We start from the raw sequence: 22688 nt of genomic DNA on the forward strand, positions 1-22688 counted from the left end.
CCCACTCCCCAGAGCATGAGCTCAACCACTCAAGAAAACAGACTTTGTGGGCTCCCCACCCTCTGCAAGCAGCATACTGAGCCTGCACAGGAGCTGGAGAACCCTGAAGTGCACCAGGGTCAGGTTTGTGTTTGATGTACAGGTCTCCTGTGGAGGCAGATCGAGGCACTGAGCAGAACTGGGAGATCAAGGATGCTCAGATGCTTAAGGCTTACCCTTTGAGCCTGTAGAGCATACATGGCACCTCTGCCTTGGGTGGCAGCTTGCCTGTACCAGATCTTCCTTCATCCCAGCATGGTTTGACCAAGGCGTATGGGCATATAGCCCCTGAGTTTAGAGATGTTGAGGGCAATCCCTAGAGCCTGGCAAAGCATCTGAGCCAGAGGTGCCAGGCAGCAGTCTGGCAGATGTGTTGTTAATAGAGGATAACCAGCCAGAGACCTGTGACAGAGCTGCTTCAGCCACAAAACTCTGCAGCAAGTCTCTGCTCCTCATGTGGATCTGGAGGGAGGCAGCAGTGCCTTTGACAGAAAGTCCCTGATGGAGAAGGAGTAGAATTACTGGGACAAATGAGTGGGTTTCTAAAACAAGAACGTTATTTAAGGCAAGGGAACATAAAATCCAGAGTAAAGCTCAATGGGAGGGCATGGGAGCCTTGAGAGCAACCTTGGGGATTTCTGCATGTCACATCACTGCAGAGCCGTCCCAAGAGCCATCTCCAGGGCACGCAGCCTCAGAGCCACCACACAACCCAGCCACAAGGGTCACCAGAGCCTGGCAGCAGGGACCATCCCCCAGACAGGGCTTTTGGAGGAGCCCTCGTGCTCCGCAGAGGATGCTATAAAACCTCTGTGCTCCTAGCAGAGCGGGGACATGAAGGAGGGACGGGCAGGAACAGCCCTGGAAGGTCCCAGCAGAGGATGAGGGAACATTGCCATATAAAGAAGCAATAAAAACAACTGGCTTGTGGTTTTGCTATTCCCCCTCCGCACTCCCCAGCATCAGCTCCTGGCCACGGCCCATGCCCCAGAGCAGGACTGCAGGGGCTCAGCATGCTGGGGTATGGCTGGTGTCCTTCCTCTGGAGGGGCTGGGGGACATCTCTGACACACCACTCTTTCATCCCCAACATTTTAAAATTTCTCCATCCCCACTCAAAACCAGGGCTGGGCAGGTGACAAGGAGCAGTTTTGGGTGCTGCAGGGCTGGTTACAGCCTTCAGGAGCAGGAGGAACATCCTTGTCCCTGGGGACATCGACCCGCGGGCGCTAGCAGGGGCCACCACCATCCTCCCCTGACTGCATCCCACGAGCAGACACTGCAGGCAGGGGAACCACCACCTCTGCAAAAGGGGTCCCTAGCTATTCCCCCCACCCGCACAGCCTGCACCCTCATTTCTCCTTCCATGGACCCTGCAGAAGGACCCTGCCCCTCCAAAGCTCTCCCTGAGGAACAGGGACAAGGCAGAGGTGACACTGCCAGGATTCTCTTTCCCTGCCAGTGCCTGGAAAGACAGAGTCTCCCTAAACAGCAGACAGTGCCTGGGGGTGCAGCTCAGTCTTCTGGAGGGAGGAGCTGCTTTCTAGCATCTGCAAAGACAACGCTGCTGCTGTGCCCCAGATCGGGACTCCCCTGCACTGGTACAAATACGTAATCCTGTCCCACTGACCCCAGAATATTGTTGTTGCCCACCCTTGAGGCCGTGCTGGTAGACCTCTGCTAGCGTGGCTGCCTTGGCCCTCCCAGCTTTGCTGGAAGCTGCAGTTCCACTAGATGTTGAGCTTTTGTTTGGTTTCTAGTTTGGGGTGGTTTTCCATGACAAGGGAGGGCTCAGAACCAAAAACCAAACAAAGGCATAAATGTTTAAAGCTCAAAGACACACACACACACACAAAAAGTAAATAAAGGAAAAGAAAAAACAATTTCAAGTTTTCCTTAACCCGATCTTGTGCTTTAGGGTTGGCCAGACAGACAGTGTTTATGAGTACCACATTAGCAAATCCCTGTAGCCAGATAAGCTGATGGCTTTCATGGCCCAAAGAGACAGGGTCCAGCAGAGCAGGAGGGCTTCTGCCATCTCTTCACTGATCCACGGGGTATACTGCAGAGAAAAACATCAACAGGAGCAAGGGAAAAGAGCAAGGATCCTCTTTGCATGTCCCTGTGCAGCCAGGTGGGTCTGTGCTTTGCTGGGTACACCAGGCTCTGCTTCTGCTGTTTGGGGACCCTGCTGAGGTGGCAGTGGTTCCCTTCCACTGCCAGGGGCAGCAGTGTGGTGGGTGCTGGGGTCTCATCCTGATGTGGAACAGGGATGCTGCAGGGATGGGCACAGGCCCTGGGCTCAGCCTCTCCTAACTCACCCTGCCTCAGTTTCCCCAACCTGCAACCTGAGGCAAACCGGTCCTGTTTGGTCCTTACAGGGAGGCTCTGCTGAGCCAAGCTGTCCTGGGGGTGATGGAATGGACACCCCAGCACTTCCCTCACCTCTGAGCCATCACAAACCGCCTGGTCCAGTGCAATGCAGGGCACAGCCTGCCCACATCTGCTCTCCACTAAGGAACCTGGAACTAGGAAGCACGGCAAAGGCACTTTTTTGGCAAAGCCAACCTGTTTTAAAATAGTCTCCAGTGGCCACACTCTAAATAAGAAACCCGCCAAGTAGTTACGCTGTTTTACCCCAGCTGGGAATCACTTCCTCAGAGCTGAGGCTTTCAACCAAAAAAAAATCCTTCCCCTCTACAGCAGAACAACAGACTACAGCTCATTTAGTGAATGCAATTATGCCCCATGTATATCTGTTATTCCTATTACACCTGACCCTTCTGGTTAATATACTTTTTTAATCAATTCAAAACATTAAACGTCATTAAGGACCCAGGAGGAGGGTCTTCTCCAGCTGCAAGCAGACAGTACAGGGATGTTGAGGATGGGCACACAAGTGCAGTCGCGTTCTCCCAAGCCTGGGCTGGTTTGAGGGAAGAGGAATGGGAGTAATGTGCAGCAGGGGACAGGGCTTTCCCCTGCGTTACCGGTGCAAGCAGCAGTTTAGTAGCTAGAGTTTTTAGTTAACCGAGAAAAAACTAAGAGATAAGTAAACAGGAAACTGTTTCACAACCCACCCATCCCCAAAACTTCCCCTGCCTGGCTCAGCTCCACAGCCCTCTGCCACAGTCGCTGCTTGTCCCAAAGTCTCCCCAGGGATGGGGTGTCTCTGTGGGCTGCCTCGTTTCGCCAGGATCTGTTTTGCATCTGCTGTTCATGACAATGTTATGGAAGCGAGTTTGGCACCCTAAAAGGCAGGGCGATACCTCGGCGGGTCACAGGACGGGGGAGAATGTAGAACGTTCCTGTAGAACGTGCATTTTTAAAAATTCATACACAATGCAGCTGTGTTTCTAGCTTCTCATCTGTGTAAGTGGAGAAGTTTCGTTTGACTTCAGTCACTTTATTGGAATAACTCCAAACCTGAAGAAACTGAGGGTACAGCCAATGTTTCCTGATGGGCGTTCCCAAAATATTATTGTTCTTTGCATGCCTGGAGAAGATTTAACACAAAACCCCAGGGGAACAAAAAACATCAACAGGGCGCCCCACACTGCAGCCTTTTAACTATTGCTTCGCTCCAGGAGAAATGAAGTCCCCAGGTCCTAGTTTGGGAAGCTTCCTGGTCTTCTAGAAACCACCCTAGCAAAACAGGCCAGCAAAGTTCTTCTCAGCACGTCGAAAAGCTGAACACGCACCGAGCTCATCAGGGTCATGATAGGGCTTGGTGCCTTATGCCAAATATCTCCATGCTCACGTCCCTCCCTCCCCTACTCAATCTAGTGTTGCTAACTCCACCTTCCAGCAAACCGTGCTTTTGCAGGCTACAGAAAGCAAAGACGTGTCCTTGTGATGGGGTATATTTGTATTTGCCAGCAGTGATGTGGTCTTGGCACTAGGGACCTTCACCGTAGGCAGCTCTTCTCCCTCCCTCCCTCTGCAGGAGCCGAGGTCATCCATCAGTGTCATGTATATGAAGGACAAACCAAAACCACCCTGTCTCCTGTCAAGCAGAAGGCTGGCAGGAGTCAGGAAACCATCCATTGTCCTCAGGTTTACTGGCAGACACTGCAGCGGTGCTGGTCCCTCCTGGGGGAGAGCAGATTTCTGGCTGGGCATCCCCTCCTCCCCACACAGGGCTCTGCTGCTGCCCGGAGGGCTGAGCTGCACCTCCCCTGCTCTTGCTGGCCGTGCTCCACACAGTCGCCAAATCCTGCAGCAGCATCTTTTTCTGCTTTGAAGCTGCTTCAGAAGTTCCCAGAAGGCTCCTGTGGTACACGGGCCCACACAACCTCTAACCAACATCTGCTGCACTGTTTCACAGGTTAATCAGTCAGTACTGGGGTCCAGAAATCCCTTCCCTTCCCTTCCCTTCCCTTCCCTTCCCTTCCCTTCCCTTCCCTTCCCTTCCCTTCCCTTCCCTTCCCTTCCCTTCCCTTCCCTTCCCTTCCCTTCCCTTCCCTTCCCTTCCCTTCCCTTCCCTTCCCTTCCCTTCCCTTCCCTTCCCTCTTCAAACACACCCTCATTTTTATTCCAGCAACTCTGGATTTCTTTGCATAGTTAATCATTAAAAAAAAAAATAACCATTTCACCGAAAACAATTATTTTCCCCAAAAATTATCTTTTGATAAAAAAGGCAGGATTGACTGTAACAACATGAAGAAAGGAGGAGGGTTTTTTTGTACGAGGCACCAAGAAGGAGCTGCAGGTTTCCTCAAGGAGAGATGTGCACAGCCTCCCAGCCCACCCAAGGCAAAGGAGGCTTCCTTGTGTGCTCATGGCCAAAATCACAGACATCTCCCAGCTACCAGTGGTCACTGTGACCTTCTGCACAGATGTGTGTCCCACCAACGATAAGATCGGCAGCTCTGTGTACTCTCAGATAATTAGCAAGATCTTGGATGAAAAACTTGGAGGGGCCTAAGAACAGCTGTAGCGTAACACGTGTGCTCAGGCCAAGCTCTGGTCCTACCATGTCAGAGTGTGGACCACGTCCTTGGAACTTGGCAGCTGCTCTAGAGAGGTAGGGAAAGCAGCAGGAGACGATGTCGCCCTGGGGGTTCAGTCACCCCCTTCTCCACTCCAGCAGGAAGGGGACTATCCATGCGAGGCCAGCCACAGTAGGGAGGTTGGTTACAGCTGTGGTTGCAGCTTCAAAGCAGACCCGTTGCCAAAAGTGATTATTTACTCGCCTGAAGCTGGCAGTTCATGTAATCAAGTAGATTGATCTGCTGTAACTTCAGCTTCTTCAGTTTGGATGTCAAAGTCTGGTTGTCCCCAGCATCTTTGATAGTTCAGCATGAAAACTGAGCAGTGCTAGGGGGTCAGATGCCTGTCTGGAGGTGACATCTAGATATCTAACACCAGGGGGATTCACAGGCATTAGAGATGCAGATGTCACTCCACAGACTCCAACAGGAACCCCGGAGACATCTAAGCTCCTTCTTTGCCTAAGGGACGCCTCTTTATCAATGTGCATCTTAATGTAAACTTGGGGAAGTAGATCAACCATGAGCACATCGTGCACTGGCCACAAAGAGACTGAAGAGATCTCAAGATGAGTGATAGACCATTGACAACCTTCCTCTGACCCAGGAGGGACCTATCAATCCAGGAGAACAGTCCAGCTCAGAGTAGCATCCCCTTTGAGATACCAAGACCTTCTGTGGGGTTGGGGAAGCTCTTTGGGGTGTATCTCAGGTTCCCTGCTTGTGCTTAGCAATGATGACACCTACTCAGTGAGCACCAGGTTACCCAGAAGGCTGCGGCTCTCTCGTAGTGCCATACAAAGCCATCATCATCAGTCCTGTGCCAGGGACACACAAGTGGCCCAGTATCAAAAGAGGGCCATCAAGAAAACACATATCCTAGGCACCAAACCCAGAGAGCAAAGCTCTCTCTTGAGAGGCCTGATTACACACAATAAAATAATGGTGTGCTGGAGTGACCTGTGTGCAAGGTTTCCTGTGTGATAATAATGGATGGTCCTTCTGGTAGCAAAACTGATTGGGAAATTCGAGTTAATGACCCGATGGATGCCTTTGTCAGCCGCTGAACAAGACAAGGCAGCACGCAGAGCCCTGATGGTTCGTGCATACAGTTGCTGAATGACTGTGTCAAACACTGAGGTCTCCTCATCCTGTCTCAGCACCTGGAGCAAGCAATTACTTACTTTTAAAGCTGTTTCTTACAAGGTTGAGCCATTAGCAATTACTCACTGTAGAGTTCTAGAGAGACTCCATGTTTGACTTTCCTCTCTTTTTGCCTCTCTGGGCTGGCATGTACCATTTGTACCCTCAGGTCTGCGGCTGATGGGACAAGCCCAGCCACAGCTAACAAGGATGTCTTTTTAAAATGAAATTTGTCAAAAATAGGTGAATGCCAGGACCTCGGCATGGGCTGCAGGGGGAAGGGTTGATGCTGTCCAAGGCTTGGAGCATGGGTAGGCTGAGCCTCCTGCTACACTTCCCCCTACAAGTAATCCCCAGCCTTAATTACCAGCACAGACCGCCTTTTTTTGGAGGGGTAGAGGAGGAGGGAATTCCATTGATTTGCAATTGCGTTTGCACTCCATGTCTGGAATAACTCAGCACCACCTGCAAAACAGCCTCTTTTCCACTCCCCCTGTGCGTAATTTTTCCAAAGCCCGGAGCCGTCCCCGCGGGGGGAGGACGTGGCCCGGAGCCCAGCCCAGCTCTGCATCTGCACAAACAGGACTCGGGGACATCTCCATTTGTTGGGAGGTTTGAAGAGGCTCAGCCGTTCACTAAAATAGCATCCCTACCCTGTGTTTTAACCTTTTGGAAAACACAGCCCCAGCCCTTTGCAGACAGCGAGGAAGAAATTGCAGGCTTGGCTCTTTTTCTGCGGCTCGGGGGAGTTTATTTTCTCTTGGGCTGCATTTTCCAGGACTGCACTTCCTGAAAAAGCCACTTGTCTGGGAGCTTTCAGCATTAGCTCAGCCCTTGGTAATCTGGAGACCCCGGGTCAGTGGGTGAGCCACTTGTGAAATGAGTATGTGGGGCCCATCCCCACTGCGGAGGATGCAGGGACCTTGCATCTAACTGCATCTGAGCCTCGCAGGCAGGGGAGCGAGCCTTGAAAACACAGGAGAGATGACAGAAAAACAAAAAACAATCCCAAATAAGTTACTTTATATTTAAGACTGGGCCTGCAGCTCTAATCTCCCTGTGGCTGGGATGGCTTATGAGCTGAAGTCTGGCTGAGTCTACCTGACAGAGCTCCATGCAGCATCCAGGTGCTAGATCCTCCAAGGGCTCCACCAGCTGTGCTGGGTGCCACCAGGATTTGGGTATTTGGGTTCAGATATGGTTTGCAAACACAAGTACCTGCGATTCATGTATCCTCATAGATTTCTTAAGTCCTTTTTGTTGAGAGGACAGCAGAAGCACCCTGAGTTTCCTCTGTGTCCATCACCAACCCTGGTATTTACATGTGAATATCAATCCCCCTGCCCCCTTGGAGACTTGGGGCTGGCAGGACCCTATGGAGTGAGTGTCAAGCACCCAGAGGGACTAGGAAGAAACTTCCTTACCCATAGCAGCCCAAACCCCTGTGCACCTGAAGGTCAGATCCCTCCTGACCTGGAGCATCTCAGAAGCCCTTTTTCTCTTGGGGAAGACACTTTCCTATTCTCCCTCCATGGGCAGTGGGTCACCTCCCCATCCTGTTCCTCTGTCACGTGCTGCTGCCCCATGTCCCCTCACATCTCCAAGGGCTTGGACACCAGGATGGGGGGAAAGCGGAGAGATACAGCCACACTGCAAGCAGGAACAAGAACAGGTGGTCTCCCCCAGCCACCCCACCTCATCTGAGGCAGAGTCTTGCTTCCCCATGTCCCCAGCACATGAGCTTCTTCATCTGCCCTTCGGGAGCCCACAGTGCTCACCGCACTTAGGGAACAAGCTTGCAGAGACATAATGTTGCTGTTTCCTTCTTCCCCATGGAGTGGGATGGGATGGGATGGGATGGGATGGGATGGGATGGGATGGGATGGGATGGGATGGGATGGGATGGGGTGGGATGGGGTGGGGTGGGGTGGGATGGGATGGCTGCTGCAAAGCTGCTGTCTGCTCAAGGTGTTTCTCATCACACAGCACGCGTGGTTCACAACGCCTAGGCAGTCTGCCAGCCTTCTGCCAGCCAAACTGAATTACACAAGAAGCAAAGCAGAGCTGAATTTATGCATTAAACACAAAACCAGAGAGAGAGGGGGCCGGCTCCCCTGGGTGATCTGGCAGAAGTTACCGCCACCCCCTCCCCGTCACTGCCCCTGCAGCCCGGAGCTGTCCTGAACTGCACATGCAAATTAAAAACTGTTGTTTTGGAGCAGTGCAGACGCCCAGAAAACTATTTGGCAGAGATATTTTAGAACTTGTGGCCTCTAGCTGGGTGTGTGACATGCCGTCCAGTTTGGGCAGCTTTTATTAGTAAAAACAGAGCCTGTGGCTCTCTGTTCAGCCACCCCAAGCTGCAGTGGATACAGGAGACTGTCAATATCCTGCAAAATAAAGGTATTTGTTAATATCCCCTCTCTCCCTGTTCACCAGAGACCTACTGGACTCTGGTTTAACCCGGGTAAAAGCAACATGCTGCAAGTAAGAGCACCCTCAGCCTCTCCCTTGGTGCTGGGTGTAATTTTTATTTCCCAGAAACCCCATGGCTGTGCCAGGATGTCACCACAAGCCAGAGCTGGAGCAGGCTGTGCTCCCTCTGGGTCTGGGGTGCAGGGTTTGCCTTGTCCCTGTGTGGTTCCATACTCCCGCTCACTGTGGCTATCAGCCTCCCAATGTGCCAGCCGAAAACAAGTTGTTTTCAGCCCCGCAGGTGGCATTTCAACCAAGGCATCCCAGCATTGAGGGGAGACCCTACTGATCTTGAAAGCGCACACAGCAAATAGCTGAATAAAAACCCAAACTGATAACACGAGCCCATGAAGCCAAGAGTGCAACCCCAGCTCTGCGGGCTTATTCACACAAATATTCCCTGACCACTCACTTTTCACCACTTCTCCCTGGCAGTCTCGCTGCTGTTCTGATGTTTCCTGCCCAAAATAGTCACTGCTGTAGCTAACCAGGCTGGTTAGAAGTTCCTGCATAGGGACAGGACAAGACACTGACCTTCTGCAAAACAAGATTGTGCAGCAATACACTGAGAAACATTGTTCAGGTGAATTCAGTGGAAGACGAACACACAGCCAGCTCTCAAATTGAGCGGCGCTCTCCAGTTCACTGACAGAGCAGGAAAAGACGGTCAGCAGGCGATGCAGGAGCCTCTGTAGAGTGGCTGCGGTGATATTTTCATTAATAACCCCGCCGATGGAAGAGACAGCATCTGTGTAAAACACACAGGGCTGGGAGGGCTTGCCAGTGCTTAAGGGTGTGAGTTCAGAAGGGTGGGGGCCTTTCCGAAAAGATGTGTGTCAGGTAGTGATGTGTTTGCAGGAGACACAGGGTATGTTGTTCCTCTCAGCCTGATGCTGGGACTGGAACGCCCTGCCTGCTTTGGGCTGACGGGTTAAGAAGGATGTTGATGAACTGGAGGAAGTTCAGAGGAGAAGCACAAATAATAAGATGAGGTTCAGTAACCACGGCTTATTAGGAAATGTTAAAGAAGCTGGGTTTGTTTAGTCTGGAAAGCAGAAGACGTGAAAACAGTCCATCATCAGGCAAAGTTTAATTATAAAATGGATGGTAATTGATTGTACTGTAAAGTTGCTGCATAAAGGCTGAGAACAGAAACACTTAATTGGGTGTAGCGAATGTTTGTGTTGGACATCACTAAAAGCTCTCTATCTGCTACAGCAGTAATGCAGCACCAGCGAGGTCTCTGGGGGAGAGCTGGTGTCTCCTTCCTGGAAGATTTAAGGTTAGACAAACATCCATCAGAGATGATTCCCTAGGACCCTGTGTCTGTGGGCTGAGAAAGGGAGGATTAATCCAGCCATCCTCTCCCACTGCCTGGGCAGACCCCTGAAATAATTGACTATAAAAGTAGGGGCCAGACCTTTGTGTCCCAAGGCAAGAAGCAGCACCAATACTTCAACAAGGGTTGGCACTGCATCCAGCCATAGCCTGGAATAAATATCCTGCTGTGCATAAGTCCTGACAGAGGAGAAGCAATAAGTCCAGCAGTTAAAATGCAAATGTTTTCTCAGCACACTCTGGGTTGATGGGTGTACGCAGGGATGTTCTTTGCCTGCATCCGTCACCCTGCTGGGTTAGACCACCCCACAGCCCTGTGAGTGTGACCAAGGAGAGGATGTTGCTCTCTCTTTCCCACCTCAACCTTATCTCACATCTGGTTTACATCACCTTATTTTCCTCTTCTCTGCCAGTGCCTACCAGCACACCTGCTTGCTGCTGCTGCCTAGCAGGTCTTCTCATCAGCCCACAGCCCTATCTGAACTGGCATCTCTTTTGGCTTCCCACAGGAAATGAGCTGCGGGGGTATATGCACAGCACCAAAATTTAAACACGTGGCCAAATTATAAACAAAGGGTGGAGGACTCTAGCAGGCAACCGAAAGCACTCAAACGAGGCTCTTGGTGCTACCAGCAAACTAATACAACTCATGCTTGTGGGGTTGCCTCTGCTCATGAGCTCTTCAAGGAGACCCAGATTGTCCTGGCTTTCCAGCCCTTAAGACCCACAACCCGGTCTGCAAGTGCTCAACTGTGTGTGACAGTGGTGATGTCCCCTGCATGTGACAGTGGTGATGTCCCCTCCACTCAGCATCTTCTGCACCCCACCACTGGCCAGTCAGCCCCAGCCTTTCCTGCCCATAGGATATGGTGGGAAAGAGCAATGGAGGAGGGTCCCTGCTTCTGAGCCAGGTACTTTCTCACCACAGGGTCACCAAAAACACACCCCTCTATGGCCAGCAGTATCTTTTTGCCCTTCGCCTGCCACAACAAGGCTGAAATCAGCTTTGATGTGAATTTTTAAAAGGGGGAGACAGCGACAGGCTTGTCCTCCTCCCTCGTCTTTCCTCCTGGTGACCCCACATGGGTTTACCAGGCTGGCTTGTCCCTGCATGCCAGCTCTCGCCTGCCTGCATAGCTGGCAAGGAGATGTAATCCAGCAAAGCTGTGTTTGGTGTTTCGTGTCATTTTACATCTGATCTGAAACAAAATCCAGAGCTTTTTTTTTTTTCCCTTGTGAAGACTAGAATAAAATAAAATAAAAAATCAAGCCATTATTTAAATAATCGGTGGATGGGAGCTCAGTGACACTGATTTATAGGGATTTAGCTTCAACCTTAAAGCCTGGTGGGCTGCAATCTTCTGATTAATTCTTCCACAAACAACAGGGGTAAAAAACATCCCAGTCTTGACCCTGGTCCTGCTAAAGATGCCTTGCAGAGTGAACCTCTGAGGATGGGCAGAGGCAGGAGAGGCTGGACTGTGGGGTTTGGCTGCTCACAGTTATGTGACACTGGAGCATTTCCACCCATCACCTGTCCCTTTTCCTCCCCAGGCATCTCCTCCTGCCCATCTCCCTCCAGGCTGCATGACCGTGCCCTCACTATCACTCCTTTCTCAGAAACATGAACTCAGCACTGGATGTATTCTGTAATCAAAGCAGACCCGAATGAGGTTAAAGGAAAAATGAAAAGCTTTCTAATAATGAATAAACCAACGGGGATTAAGCGCCCTGGTCCATCTAGAAATGACACGTGGGCAGACTGAAAATGTAAATTATTACATTAGAAAACAGGATCAGGAGGAGAGGATTTAGCAGGCAGGAGCGGGCAGAGCGTGTGTCCAGCTCCGTGACAGTGCCTGGCAGAGACATTTCAGACCAAGGTGGGGGAAACCCCTGCTCTGGGTTTCAGTGGCCCCACTCTGGGAGAATTTCATCTGGTGGGTGGTGCCCAATACCCTGCAGGTTTGTGTCTCTTATCATGTTCAGTCTTATCTAAACTAATTTTGGAAGGGAGGTTTCCTTAAAGGAGGCTTTCTGTAAAAATCCCGTGTTTTGATGATGATGGCAATGCTCACATCAGCTTTCTCCTTATTTCTTTCCTCTCTAGCCTTGACTACACCGGTCTCACCCTCTTCATAGTAAAACTCCCTTTACGCCTTTCACAGTTTCACTGAACGGCTTTGGGCAGACTTTAATCCTGTCTGTCTGTCCTGAGGAGAAGCGGCCAGGACTCTGGGTGAACTTAGAGCACTACTCAACTCCCTAAAGGCATTTTTTATCCTTTCTGTGGTTTCTTATCCCCCTGCCCAATGCAGTCGACTCCTTGTGCTGCTTCTGGCTGCTGAGCCAGCATTTCTTCCTCTGCACATCATTACTACGGGGTCTTATATATTTTTATTCTCTCTCCTGAGTCACTAAGGCTGATTTAAAACTCACTGTAGGAAAATTTCAAGCGACGTTTTATAATGTGCACTGCTTTTCACTGCTTGCCATTTCATTTAACCCGCTGGCAGGCTCTTCATTAGTGTACCTGCACCCGGTCCCCTCGCAGCTTATCCGAACCTCAGACAGCTGATATTATTTTCTATTCCCTGAAATTTTTTTCCACTTGACTGTTCACCCTTTTCCCCTTGCATTGTTAATAAAAGACTTTCATCCTAAGATGGACGCTCGGGGATGTCCTATTATTGTATTATTTATACGTTGAGAATGAACTCTTGATTTCATTTCTTCTTCTCTGTCTCTTAATAAGCTTTTAATACATTGTGGAAGTTACACAATCCCCCTTTGGCAATTGAGTTTCTTTAAAAGCCTCTTTGACGGCCTTTATCAAAAAGCACTCAGGAAAATGTATTAACTCTTCTCCATTATCCACTATTCTGTTGACTTAACATAAGATGAATGGATTTTTTTTTCCCAGTGTATTAGAAGCACGCAGGCGGTTTTTAATTATTATTTCAATTTGCTTGCTACCTACAGAAGTAGTTACAATTCCTAAATGGATCTTTGCAAACATGCTCAGGTGAACTATTTATTTGCTGAAAAATGCAGGGTTGGGGTTAATTAAGACTAATTGCAAATTCATCAAAAAGTATGGGAAATAGTACTGAAAAACCCTTTTTTTTTTGACATGTGAAAAATGCATTTCGTTCTGCAGCTTTTAAACGAAATATTCTAATTTCTCCTTTTCGAACAATATGTCAAGATTAAGTGGAATTTTAACCTGCTTCTCCACATTGTATTAATGGGTTTCTAGGGAAAATTTCTTTTCAATAGCAACCAGCTAAAACCAGAGAGGGAGAGATATCTTGTTGCAGCCCACTGTTCTTCCACAACAAAAGCAAATGAATTAACAAACCATTTGATGCTGTCCTCCACACCTTCCCCTCCTCCCCTGCAAGCAATAAACAGGTTGTTTATACCTCTCTACAGCTCAGGATTTCAGGGATGAAAACCAGGGGTTATTCTTCAGGCTTCCAAGGAGCAACAGGGCAGTTCCTTCACTCCTCTGGGTGGAAAAAGCATGAGTAGGGACATGGTTGTTGTGAAGTCTCAGGCTTGGACTCCCTTAGGAGTACCATGGGGGACATCCAAAGGCAAGAGGACTCCATTGGTCTGCTCAGATGTTTTCCTCATCTCTTCCTCTGGCCCATTGACCCCTGCACCCATGGGACATCTTTGCAAAACATCTTCCCTTAAAAACTGGCTGGTTCCTGCCAGTGCAAGGGCATCTTTAGCTGAAATAGTGCCATGGGTTTGAGCTGGTAAATGTTTTCCTGGATTAAGGGGGATGTCAGCTTACTCTCTACTTCCAAAAGGCATGAAATGCTTTGGAGGGGTGCAGCAGGGCACCTACCAGGGACATTTCAAAAGAAGACCATGTGTCATGTGCCGTAAAACCTGCCTGGGTTCATGGGGCACATTCAAGGGAAATTCCCTGGAAATAGTTTTCCATGGGATGGGACCACAACACTCTTTTTCTTTCCTTGCATCCCTCCCAAATGGGTGTGAGAGGTCACCAGAAAGTTGTCACGTGGAGCAGAGAGCCAGACCCACACTTTCTCCTTTGTTTCTAGGTCCTGTTGTACGAGGCCAACTCTACAGGCAGCTGTCCAGGCACTGCAGCCTTCCAGGTAAATACATCACAAGGGATGTCCCAGGGCAAGCCTGGGAGTGGGTGAGGGTGCGGGTGAAGATGGGAGTTCAGGTCTGTCTGTGCATGGAGGCATCTCGAGGATTTGAGATTCTGTAGTGTCTTTAGGCTACTTGTGATTCCCAGTGTTGGTCTCACTGGCCATGAAAGCCTCCTTGGTGGCTTCAGTCCCTTCACCAAACTCTTAGGATATCATCTAAGCTGTCAGGTTTGTTGGACAAACTGGGTTGGAGATCGGAAGTGGAGCTGAGCTAACACATTTCAGTGCGGACTTCGAAGTCTTCCCAAATCCTGAGTTTTAGTCTCTTCGAAAGGTGCTCAGGGCTGGGTTAGCTGGAGAGGAGGCAGGAAGGGCAGACAGCCACCTCTCATACAAGCCTTTAACATTAGAGTGGGGGTCTTTTAATAAGATGCTCCAGTGAGCATGTACATGCATGGAGATGCTGGCCAACAGGAGGTTTGAAGGATGCTGTATCGCAGTGAGAGCACAGCTTCCCCCTTGCACTGTTCAGCTTGTACGTGGCTCCCGGCGCTACACAGGCATGTTTTATTCTGCATTCCTCAGCTTTTGGGAAAGGCCGTTGTGCAGAACCACAAATAGTCATTGCCCAAAGGACTTAATGCTCCAGAAAGGAAATGGAAAGGGGTAAACTGCATCTGTAATGCGGAATGGAGGCTTCCCAGGTCTGGATTAGGCTCTGGCAGATTATCCGATGAGCAATATCTTGGCCTCAAACTGTGAGCAGGAAAAAGTGCAAAGGGTGGGAGAAAGGTGAAGTGGGAGGAAGACTTTGCAGGCTGTAGGCTTTGTTTCTTTTTTGGGGTGAGGTGGGTTTAGTTCTCTGCAAATTTCTTCATTTCTCTGTGTCTGACTGCTGGAAAGAGATAATGATGCCTTTGCTGTCTGCTCTGGCTGAAGAGATGTATTTGCACATATGGGCTGGACCCGTAGCATAAGGATGGGGTGCTCAGTTGGACCCAAGGGCAGGTCCAGGTACAGAGTGACAGTGGAAATGGGAGAATTCCTGGCACCCAGGAGGAGGATGTGAAGAGCACAGGAATCCCTGAAGGACACAGAGTCTGATTCCAGGGACACAAGGTGGAGGGTTTGCCAGTTATCCTCACTGCTGACTCCTTGAAAATAATAACAATTGTAATAATAATAAAATAAATTTAAAAAAAAACCCAACAAACAAACAAACAAACACAAACCAACCAAACAACAACAGCAACAAACTATTTATGAAGAAGACATGGAGTCTGCTACCTCACCTTTGCCTCCAGGCAATTAAGCAAAACTACTTATACTATGTCCTTCAACACCAATTGATCTGAGTGATTCACAAACTTAATTAATTTAACCAAAGGGAAGAATGAGAGAGTAACTAGAACTGGAAAGAAAAACTGGGATGAAACAGCTCTCTATTGCCATAGATTTAACCTTAGCTATATCCTAAAACTGGTCTAGTTTTGCTCAAATTTAGAAGGAAATTACACATTTAAGCAGTATGCATCATGTCAAAATGCCTTTTTGAAATGTTTTATAAGATGCATCACTAAAAAAGAATGTTTAATAGCTCAAGAAGTGATGCTGGCATGCATTTTGATTTTAGCATTGTCCTTTGCGGAGAAAGATGAAACCCGTTGTGTTTGTTCCAGCCTGGTCCAAATCCAGGCTTCCGATCCCAAAAAATCCTTGCAGAAATGGAAACTCCAGCTATTGGCCAGCTGTAATTTTAAAGCAAATGAGGGTTAATGCAGTTCTGGCAGGGGATGCAGAGCACAGGCCCCTCTGCCAGTTCCATTTCCCTTGTTGGAGGTGTCAGGAGGAGGAGCAGCCGGGACTGAGCTGTTTCTCCCCTGTGTCTCTGCTCCCAGGCTGCACCACCTCCCCTTGCAGAGCCTGAGGGATTCACCCAAAACCCCAAAGAACCAAGGAAGGGTGCTGGAAGATGAGCAAACTGATAGAAAGATCCTCCAAGGCGTGCAAAACCTTTGCAAGGAAAAAACACGCACCGTCAGCTGGTCGGCACGCCGCCGTTTCTCCTCTTCCTTCCAATCCTATTAGTATTAGAGAGGGATAGAGCTATAAGAGGAAAAGCCCATCTTTAGCAGCAGTGCTGACAGCTTGCCTTCTAAATCTTTAATAAGCACTGGTTTGCACAGCCACTCTCATCTGCTGCGTGACAGCGTGTGGAAGCAGAAACCCAGCGGCAGGGCCCTGCTGGAGCTCTGCTGGATGCTGGGCAGGTGTTCGGAAGGTACCTGGGGAACCTCAGCTGTTGAAATGCAGTGATGGAGCCTCAGCGGTGCAGTTCTTGCTCCATCAAAAACTCTTTCCTCCTCCACCTGTGTGCCAGGACCTTAGTGCAAAACCATTGTCCCCTTGCAGCTTACAGAGGCAATGGCTGCAGTTCCCTGTGCCCTACGATCGAGGGCATCTGTAACCTCAGGAGAGAGGGGACCGGTCTGCCAGCAAAGGAGATCACTCAGCACGGCTGCTGGGTGGCTGAGTTCTGCCCTGTTCATCCCACACAGCTCCCAAAAGGGTTTGCCATGCCCCATGGCATGAATTTGGCTCATACTTCCTCCTCCAGATGTCAATTTGGGACTGCAGATAGTCCCTCTGCTTAACTGGGTGCAAAGATAGCTACTCTGGGATATTCATTAAAAACCTTTATAGACCGATAGTGACCCCAAAGACTTTGCCAGTATCTGGATAAAGATCATTGCTATGGGAAGTAGAAGGCCATGTTTACAGCTTAGGAAAGAGTCAGGAATTGATGCTCAGAAACCACAATTAATGATGGTGGCAAAAGGCAGGAGCATGCTGGGATTCTGCTGCCCTCTCCTGGATGCTGCATCTTATTCTGGCCCATGGGTGCTGGATCGTGGAGGTCAAGCATGGCCAGGTTGTCTGCAAGAGCGGTCCCCGATGTCCTGGCTTCTGGCAACCACAAGCCATAGAAAGCTGCTCAACTGACAGTCTTCCAGAGGCTGGGGCACCCAGTTCCACTGCTTCCCATGCCAAGGTGGAGCACGCTCTGGTTGCACCCCAAATCAGGGTGACCTTGGCCAAACGCTGCTTCTCCCTCTGCAAGAGCAGTGATGGCTGCACTGCAGGACAGCCTGTGGAGGGCTTTGTGCTTCAAGGGTTTTACCTGCACGCCAGACCCAGCGGCTGTCCAGTGAGAAAGCTCCACTTGGCTGTCGTGTCCATGGGGCAAGCAGTGATACAGCTTTGGGAAAGGGAGGGCTCAGGCTTTGTTCCCAATGGGGCACATGAAATCGCCACCTCGGGTCAGTGGAAAGCATAAGTTCTGGTCTAAATTTGGTTATCAGCTGTTTGATGGTGATTCTCAGCATGTGGGTTTCAAAGAGTGGAGATATCTGCCCTGAAGATGAGCAGCAGCTTAAAGTGTGTGAAAATGGAGTTATGAAGAGCACTGGTGGGGATTTCTGGACACAGCGGCTGTACCTAGGCGACCTGGCTTGGTCATGGAGGTGTTGTGCCCTGTGCTGGATACACAGCAGTGTGTGAACGCTTCTGTGGGGTATTTAGCACTGAAATATTTAAATCAGAGCAAGGGCATGTCTATCTGTCACACATGCAGCATGTGGACACGTGGGAAACGGGGGAGAAAGTAGGGACAGGAATGTGATTACTCACATGTGCCTCTGGCCTGTGCAGCTGCAGGAAGTGGGATGCAGGCAAGAACAGATGCTAACACCAGATTCAACCTGTTTTTCCTGCATCCTATATATGTTTGCAGGGGACCTATGAGGATGAGAGTGCATGGTGGACCATGCACAGGGCTATGTGTGCATTCACAGGTCCAAGTCCCACTGACCTCGCACCCACAGTGCACGCAACAGCCTCCGGACACATATGTGAGTAGCCCAGGGATGCCAATCCCAAATAATCTAGGAGGCATTTCTAACAGATCTACCCCACACAAGCACTTTCTGCAGGGGTAGCAGCCACCGTTGTAGGCAGAGCAAGTGTAAATGAAGCAGCCTGGATTTTTGGCACTGCGCGCCAACAGGATGAGCCAGCTCTGAGCCTCAGTCATGGAGAGGAAAAATCCCTTGTAGAGGCAGGAAATACACTTAGGTCCAAAGCTATATCTGTGCTATATGGCAAATTTAAGTCTCTGCATAGAAATGTCAGGAAAGAAAAAGAAGGAAGAGCTGGAGCACTAAGTTTAGGATAAACACTTAGGATAAACACTTAGGATAAACACTTTTAGGACAAACTATTTCCACAGTTTGCAAAGTCAGTATATATGAAGCAATATCTTGAAATCCAGCGATATAAAGGGTTAGGAAAGAGGCAGAAGAGCTTCAAAGATAAAGGAGGAAGAATAGCAATACATGGTGGGATGCTGTGAGAGGTGGTCACAGGCACTGCCCAAAGCTGTAAAAGCACCCTAAGAAGGGACCAGGAGGCACTGGGGAGGATCACAGCAGATGTTATCCAGACCACTCCACACCCTGGGCACCCAGCGTGGTGCTTGGGGAGGTGCTTTAGACTCTGGGGACAACCAGGAGTGAAGTGTGGTCACCACATGCCACCCTGGCCCCTTCTGACACTCCTGGTGCATCACTTCTCTTCTAAGTTTCTTCTTTGCATTTTGATTTTTTTAGGTAGCTCCTGGCTTAACCTGCCTGTTCCCCAGCCTTCAGAAACAGAGCACAGCCCGAAAAAACAGATGTCTTCTTCTGAGCCCATCCTGGACCTCAAGACAGACACGACAGAAGCTCTTCCAGGTGAGAAACATGTCGGTTTGCTGTCCCGGGTGCCTGCAGTCACACCATGCAGAGCCACACGCTGGTCATCTTGATGGACCTGCCCTTAGCAACAGGCACTCAATAGGGGTGCGTGTTCCTGCCAGCCCCATGTCATGGTCTCTCCCTCCTCCCGTCGTATCTCATTCCTTCACCCCAAATGAGCTGATTTGCTCCTGATTCATTATGCCAGTGGCAAGCTGGGCTAAGGCTTGGAGTCAAAGACATGTTGGCTTGCATGTAGCTCAGGGAGGACACCCCAAGATGGAGAACCTGCTGGAGAGGGGCAGATGGCACAGTAAGGGCTGTCTCTTCTGGAGGAACTGTGACTGGCTCTGCACCACTAATAAAGCATCTTTCCATCAGCAGGGGAAGGTGGGATGAGGGCTTGAGGTTTCGTGTATGCAGGATTCATGGGTTTCATCACAGCCTGCTTTCACCCCGCTATGCAGCCTGGGGTGCTCTGGTTTAGCCCCCTTGATCCTAATGCTCGGCTTTGTCACTGGAGGGTGGCAGGGCAGCACCTGGTCCAGGCAGTGTGAGACCTCCACTCATGAGCATCAGCCCTGGGCAAGGTGGGCCTTCCAAGTCACCCCTCTCCCCACATGAGCCTGTACTGTTGCGTACTTGCTATATATCTAAATAAGTCATAAGTCAACACTGGGGTGCTATAGGCTCTCCCATGCCCAAATTTCCCATAACAGCCTGCTTCCACAGCTCAGTTTCCCACTGTGCATGGCATGGCAGAGAGCAGATGAAAGGGCTGAATCATGTCTTCTGGTTGCAAGCATTTAGATCTTTCCAAAAACAGAATGGCAAGCGCTCACTAATCGTTCTTTCATACATGAGCACACTTGATCTGCTCCTGAGGAACTACAAGACAAGCTCTGCCATTCCCTGACGCTGGAGAAAGTAAAAACACCTATTTGTTATAAGTTCCTAACAAGAGACATGAAGATACAAATCCCAGTGTGGGGACCTGCTGCTTTGCTGGATTCACATGGTTTTTGTTTGCTCATTTAGAGGGAACCCAGCAAAGCAGAAACCTGACTGGTAGACATTCATTTCTGGGTCTTCTAACCATATAAGACCTAATGTCCTTTCACGATGTTACAGCCAATGACTAGGAGAACCCAAGAATCCATTTTTTCCCCCAGATATCAATGCCAAACAATTTCCGTGCTTCATTTTTTTCATTTGCACAACTGATCTCCTCAATATCTTTTCAAAGCTGTGGATGCAGGCAGAGCTCTGTCATCCCACCTCAGGGGCACGTCCAGTGATGATCTTCTGTGGCTGGGGACAAATTCACCCCAGATAGAAATAGGTGGCCTAAGAAGATTAGACACCCTCAAAGTCTGCCAGTGACTGTCAGGAGTAACCTGATCCCTCTTTTAAGTACATGCTGAAGCTAGAGCAAAGTTAAGAAATATTTCAGCTGTGAGAGAAACCTGGCAATTCTTTAAGGGCACCAAGAGGAGTGATAATAACTGATGCAATAACTCACACTGCAACATCCATTTGGGGTTTAGCGGTGGTTTGCTCCACGTAGACATTCCCAATATTAATCTATGCCCTTGGAAAAACTTCCTGGCCTCTTCCAGCCTGAAGGGCTCAGCACAGGGGTGGCTTTTCCCTTGCTGCTGCTGTGCCCTGTGGCCTCTGAGCTGGGGAGGCAGCTTAGGCTGAGCGGAGCAGCACCTCTTGTAAAGCATTTGCCATACACAGTCTTGATGAGTAATTCTGGCCAAGAAACCGGTGGGTCTTACCCAATATTGATTGGCTTGATAAGAAGTGACCAGTGAAAGCTGCTTTTGCTTCGCATGGTATTGAAACGCCTGCCCTGGGCCAGATGTTCTGCTGATGTAAATCAGAATCACTCCATTGGCTTCAGTTCCAGCAGCGTCCGACATCTGAGGGCCTGGCTCTGCACCATCACCGGAATTTGACCTCTCGTGTCTGAACTCGTTCTGCTTTGCCAAAATGAAATGTGTTATAATTCCCATCCTTGCCATAAAGCTGGAGTCACTGCACTCAAAAAGAATGATCAAATGAAGCAATCACGCCAAGTCTTGGTCCAATAAAACTGCTGTCCGTCCTGTACTTATTCACCACCCCTCAGCTGGCCGTGCTTTAGAAGACATATCACAGTTCCTCCACAGCAACTGCTCCAGCAGACTGCATGCATACGCTGCTCTCAGGAAGGACTTTGCAAGGACCTGGGACATCCTTGCACCAGGGGAAGGCAAAGCTGCTGCCTACCAGAGCCTGCAAAGGCAGAGAGAGTTGGGAGACCCTCACGGAGTCTGAATTTGCTGCTTCTTCCCCCACCTTCTCCAGGCGTGCAGAATTGAAACAGCCTAGTGCAGGTGCTAAATTAACCAGTGACATTATATTTGGCTGAATACCCACTGCTTATGAACAAGGAAGAAAGAATATTTGGACTGCACAGATCCACACTGCGCAGGAGTCCTTGCTTAAAACCGACAGCAGAGCTCGTAACCTTCTCAAACAACAGCAGAAAAGATATGTTTGGGAAACATAAGCGATTTCTCAGGGGTGGAGCTGAAAGGCTCTGTGTGATTAAGGCCACGGAGGCACGCAGCGCCTGGCGGTGTCTGCAGCTCCGGGAACGGGAAATACGAGGAAGTAGGAGATTAAATTGGGAACAGCAATTAGCCTGCTGATGGATATCGTGTCAGCCTTCACTGAGGGGCTTAGAGAGTGGTGAGGGCTTGATTTAGATCACAGCAAGGGCTCGGTCCTGAATTAACTGCAGAAACACACCCTTTGTGGTGTTTGTTCCGTCTCCAAACAGACCCTGGGTACTGACAGAAGTCACGTATAACAAAAGGTGGCTGGAGTTAGATATGCACCTGTGATTCGTGGCAGACAGACTGATTTAAATGCAAAAAAGGTCTGAAGAACACAGCATTCGTATGCACACGCTCCTGGGCTGTCTGCATTTCTCCCCTGCATAGCTTTGCAGGTTAGAGGCATTTCCACATTGCACCCGTTCCTGCCATGTGTGTATATATTCACAAGCACTCAGCAATGCTTATTTTATTTAGAGGAATGCTCTTAAGGGTATTTTGTTTCCTGCAACCACACTGCCCGGTACCATGATTCTCCAAGCTAAACATCCTTGCAAGAGGTGAAGTTGTGACCTTCATGACCACAGGAGGTGAAAAGGGTGACATTTTTTAGCCCATCTCTGTCATTTATACACTTCCCAAGCTATTCTTAATGTCTTTATCACCTGAGAGGCATGCAGGAACAGACCTACTGTCCACCTAAGGCTGCTGCTGGGCATCAACCATCCATGGCACACGTGGTACCAACACCAGCTGATACCACTGACCAGCTTTCCTCCACCTTTGAGAGCTGGGCCTTCCCTCCAAGGACAGAAGCTCATGCTTCAGTCAGCACTCAGAAAACAAAACAAAAAACCCACTGAAATCCATTATTCCTGAACCTACTTTGCCTCCTCCTGACAGTAAAAAACAACCTGAATGACAGGAAAAAAATCTGGATTATTTTTTCAAGGCTGAAAGGTTGGGTTTTTCAAGAGATGCCCCTTGCTGTTTAGGTTTTTTTCCTGCCACAACAGCAGGAATGGATTATAAGAATAGCAGCAAGGGAGAGTCAAGCTAGTTCTGCCACCCAAACAACGAGCTTTGGGCTCAAGCCACTCTCTGTGCCTTCATATCACAGGTATCCAGCCTAGCTGGTGCTTTCTGCTGAGCTTGGTACTTTCTG

At 49.5% G+C, this 22688-nt stretch overlaps 1 protein-coding gene across 1 annotated transcript in view; it reads left to right on the top strand.

The window, feature by feature from the left end:
• LOC309444303 (uncharacterized protein) overlaps positions 1 to 22688 on the top strand; it is a 31212-nt gene that overhangs the window by 2153 nt on the left and 6371 nt on the right. The window contains exons 2-3 of the mRNA XM_082062000.1: positions 14065 to 14121; positions 18789 to 18911. Of these exons, the coding sequence (XP_081918126.1) occupies positions 18854 to 18911 (58 nt within the window). The 5' untranslated portion in view covers positions 14065 to 14121; positions 18789 to 18853. The remainder of the gene's footprint in view (positions 1 to 14064; positions 14122 to 18788; positions 18912 to 22688) is intronic.

Source organism: Streptopelia decaocto (assembly GCF_964273445.1).
Source record: "Streptopelia decaocto genome assembly, chromosome: 10".
In the NCBI taxonomy this organism is placed as follows: domain Eukaryota; kingdom Metazoa; phylum Chordata; class Aves; order Columbiformes; family Columbidae; genus Streptopelia; species Streptopelia decaocto.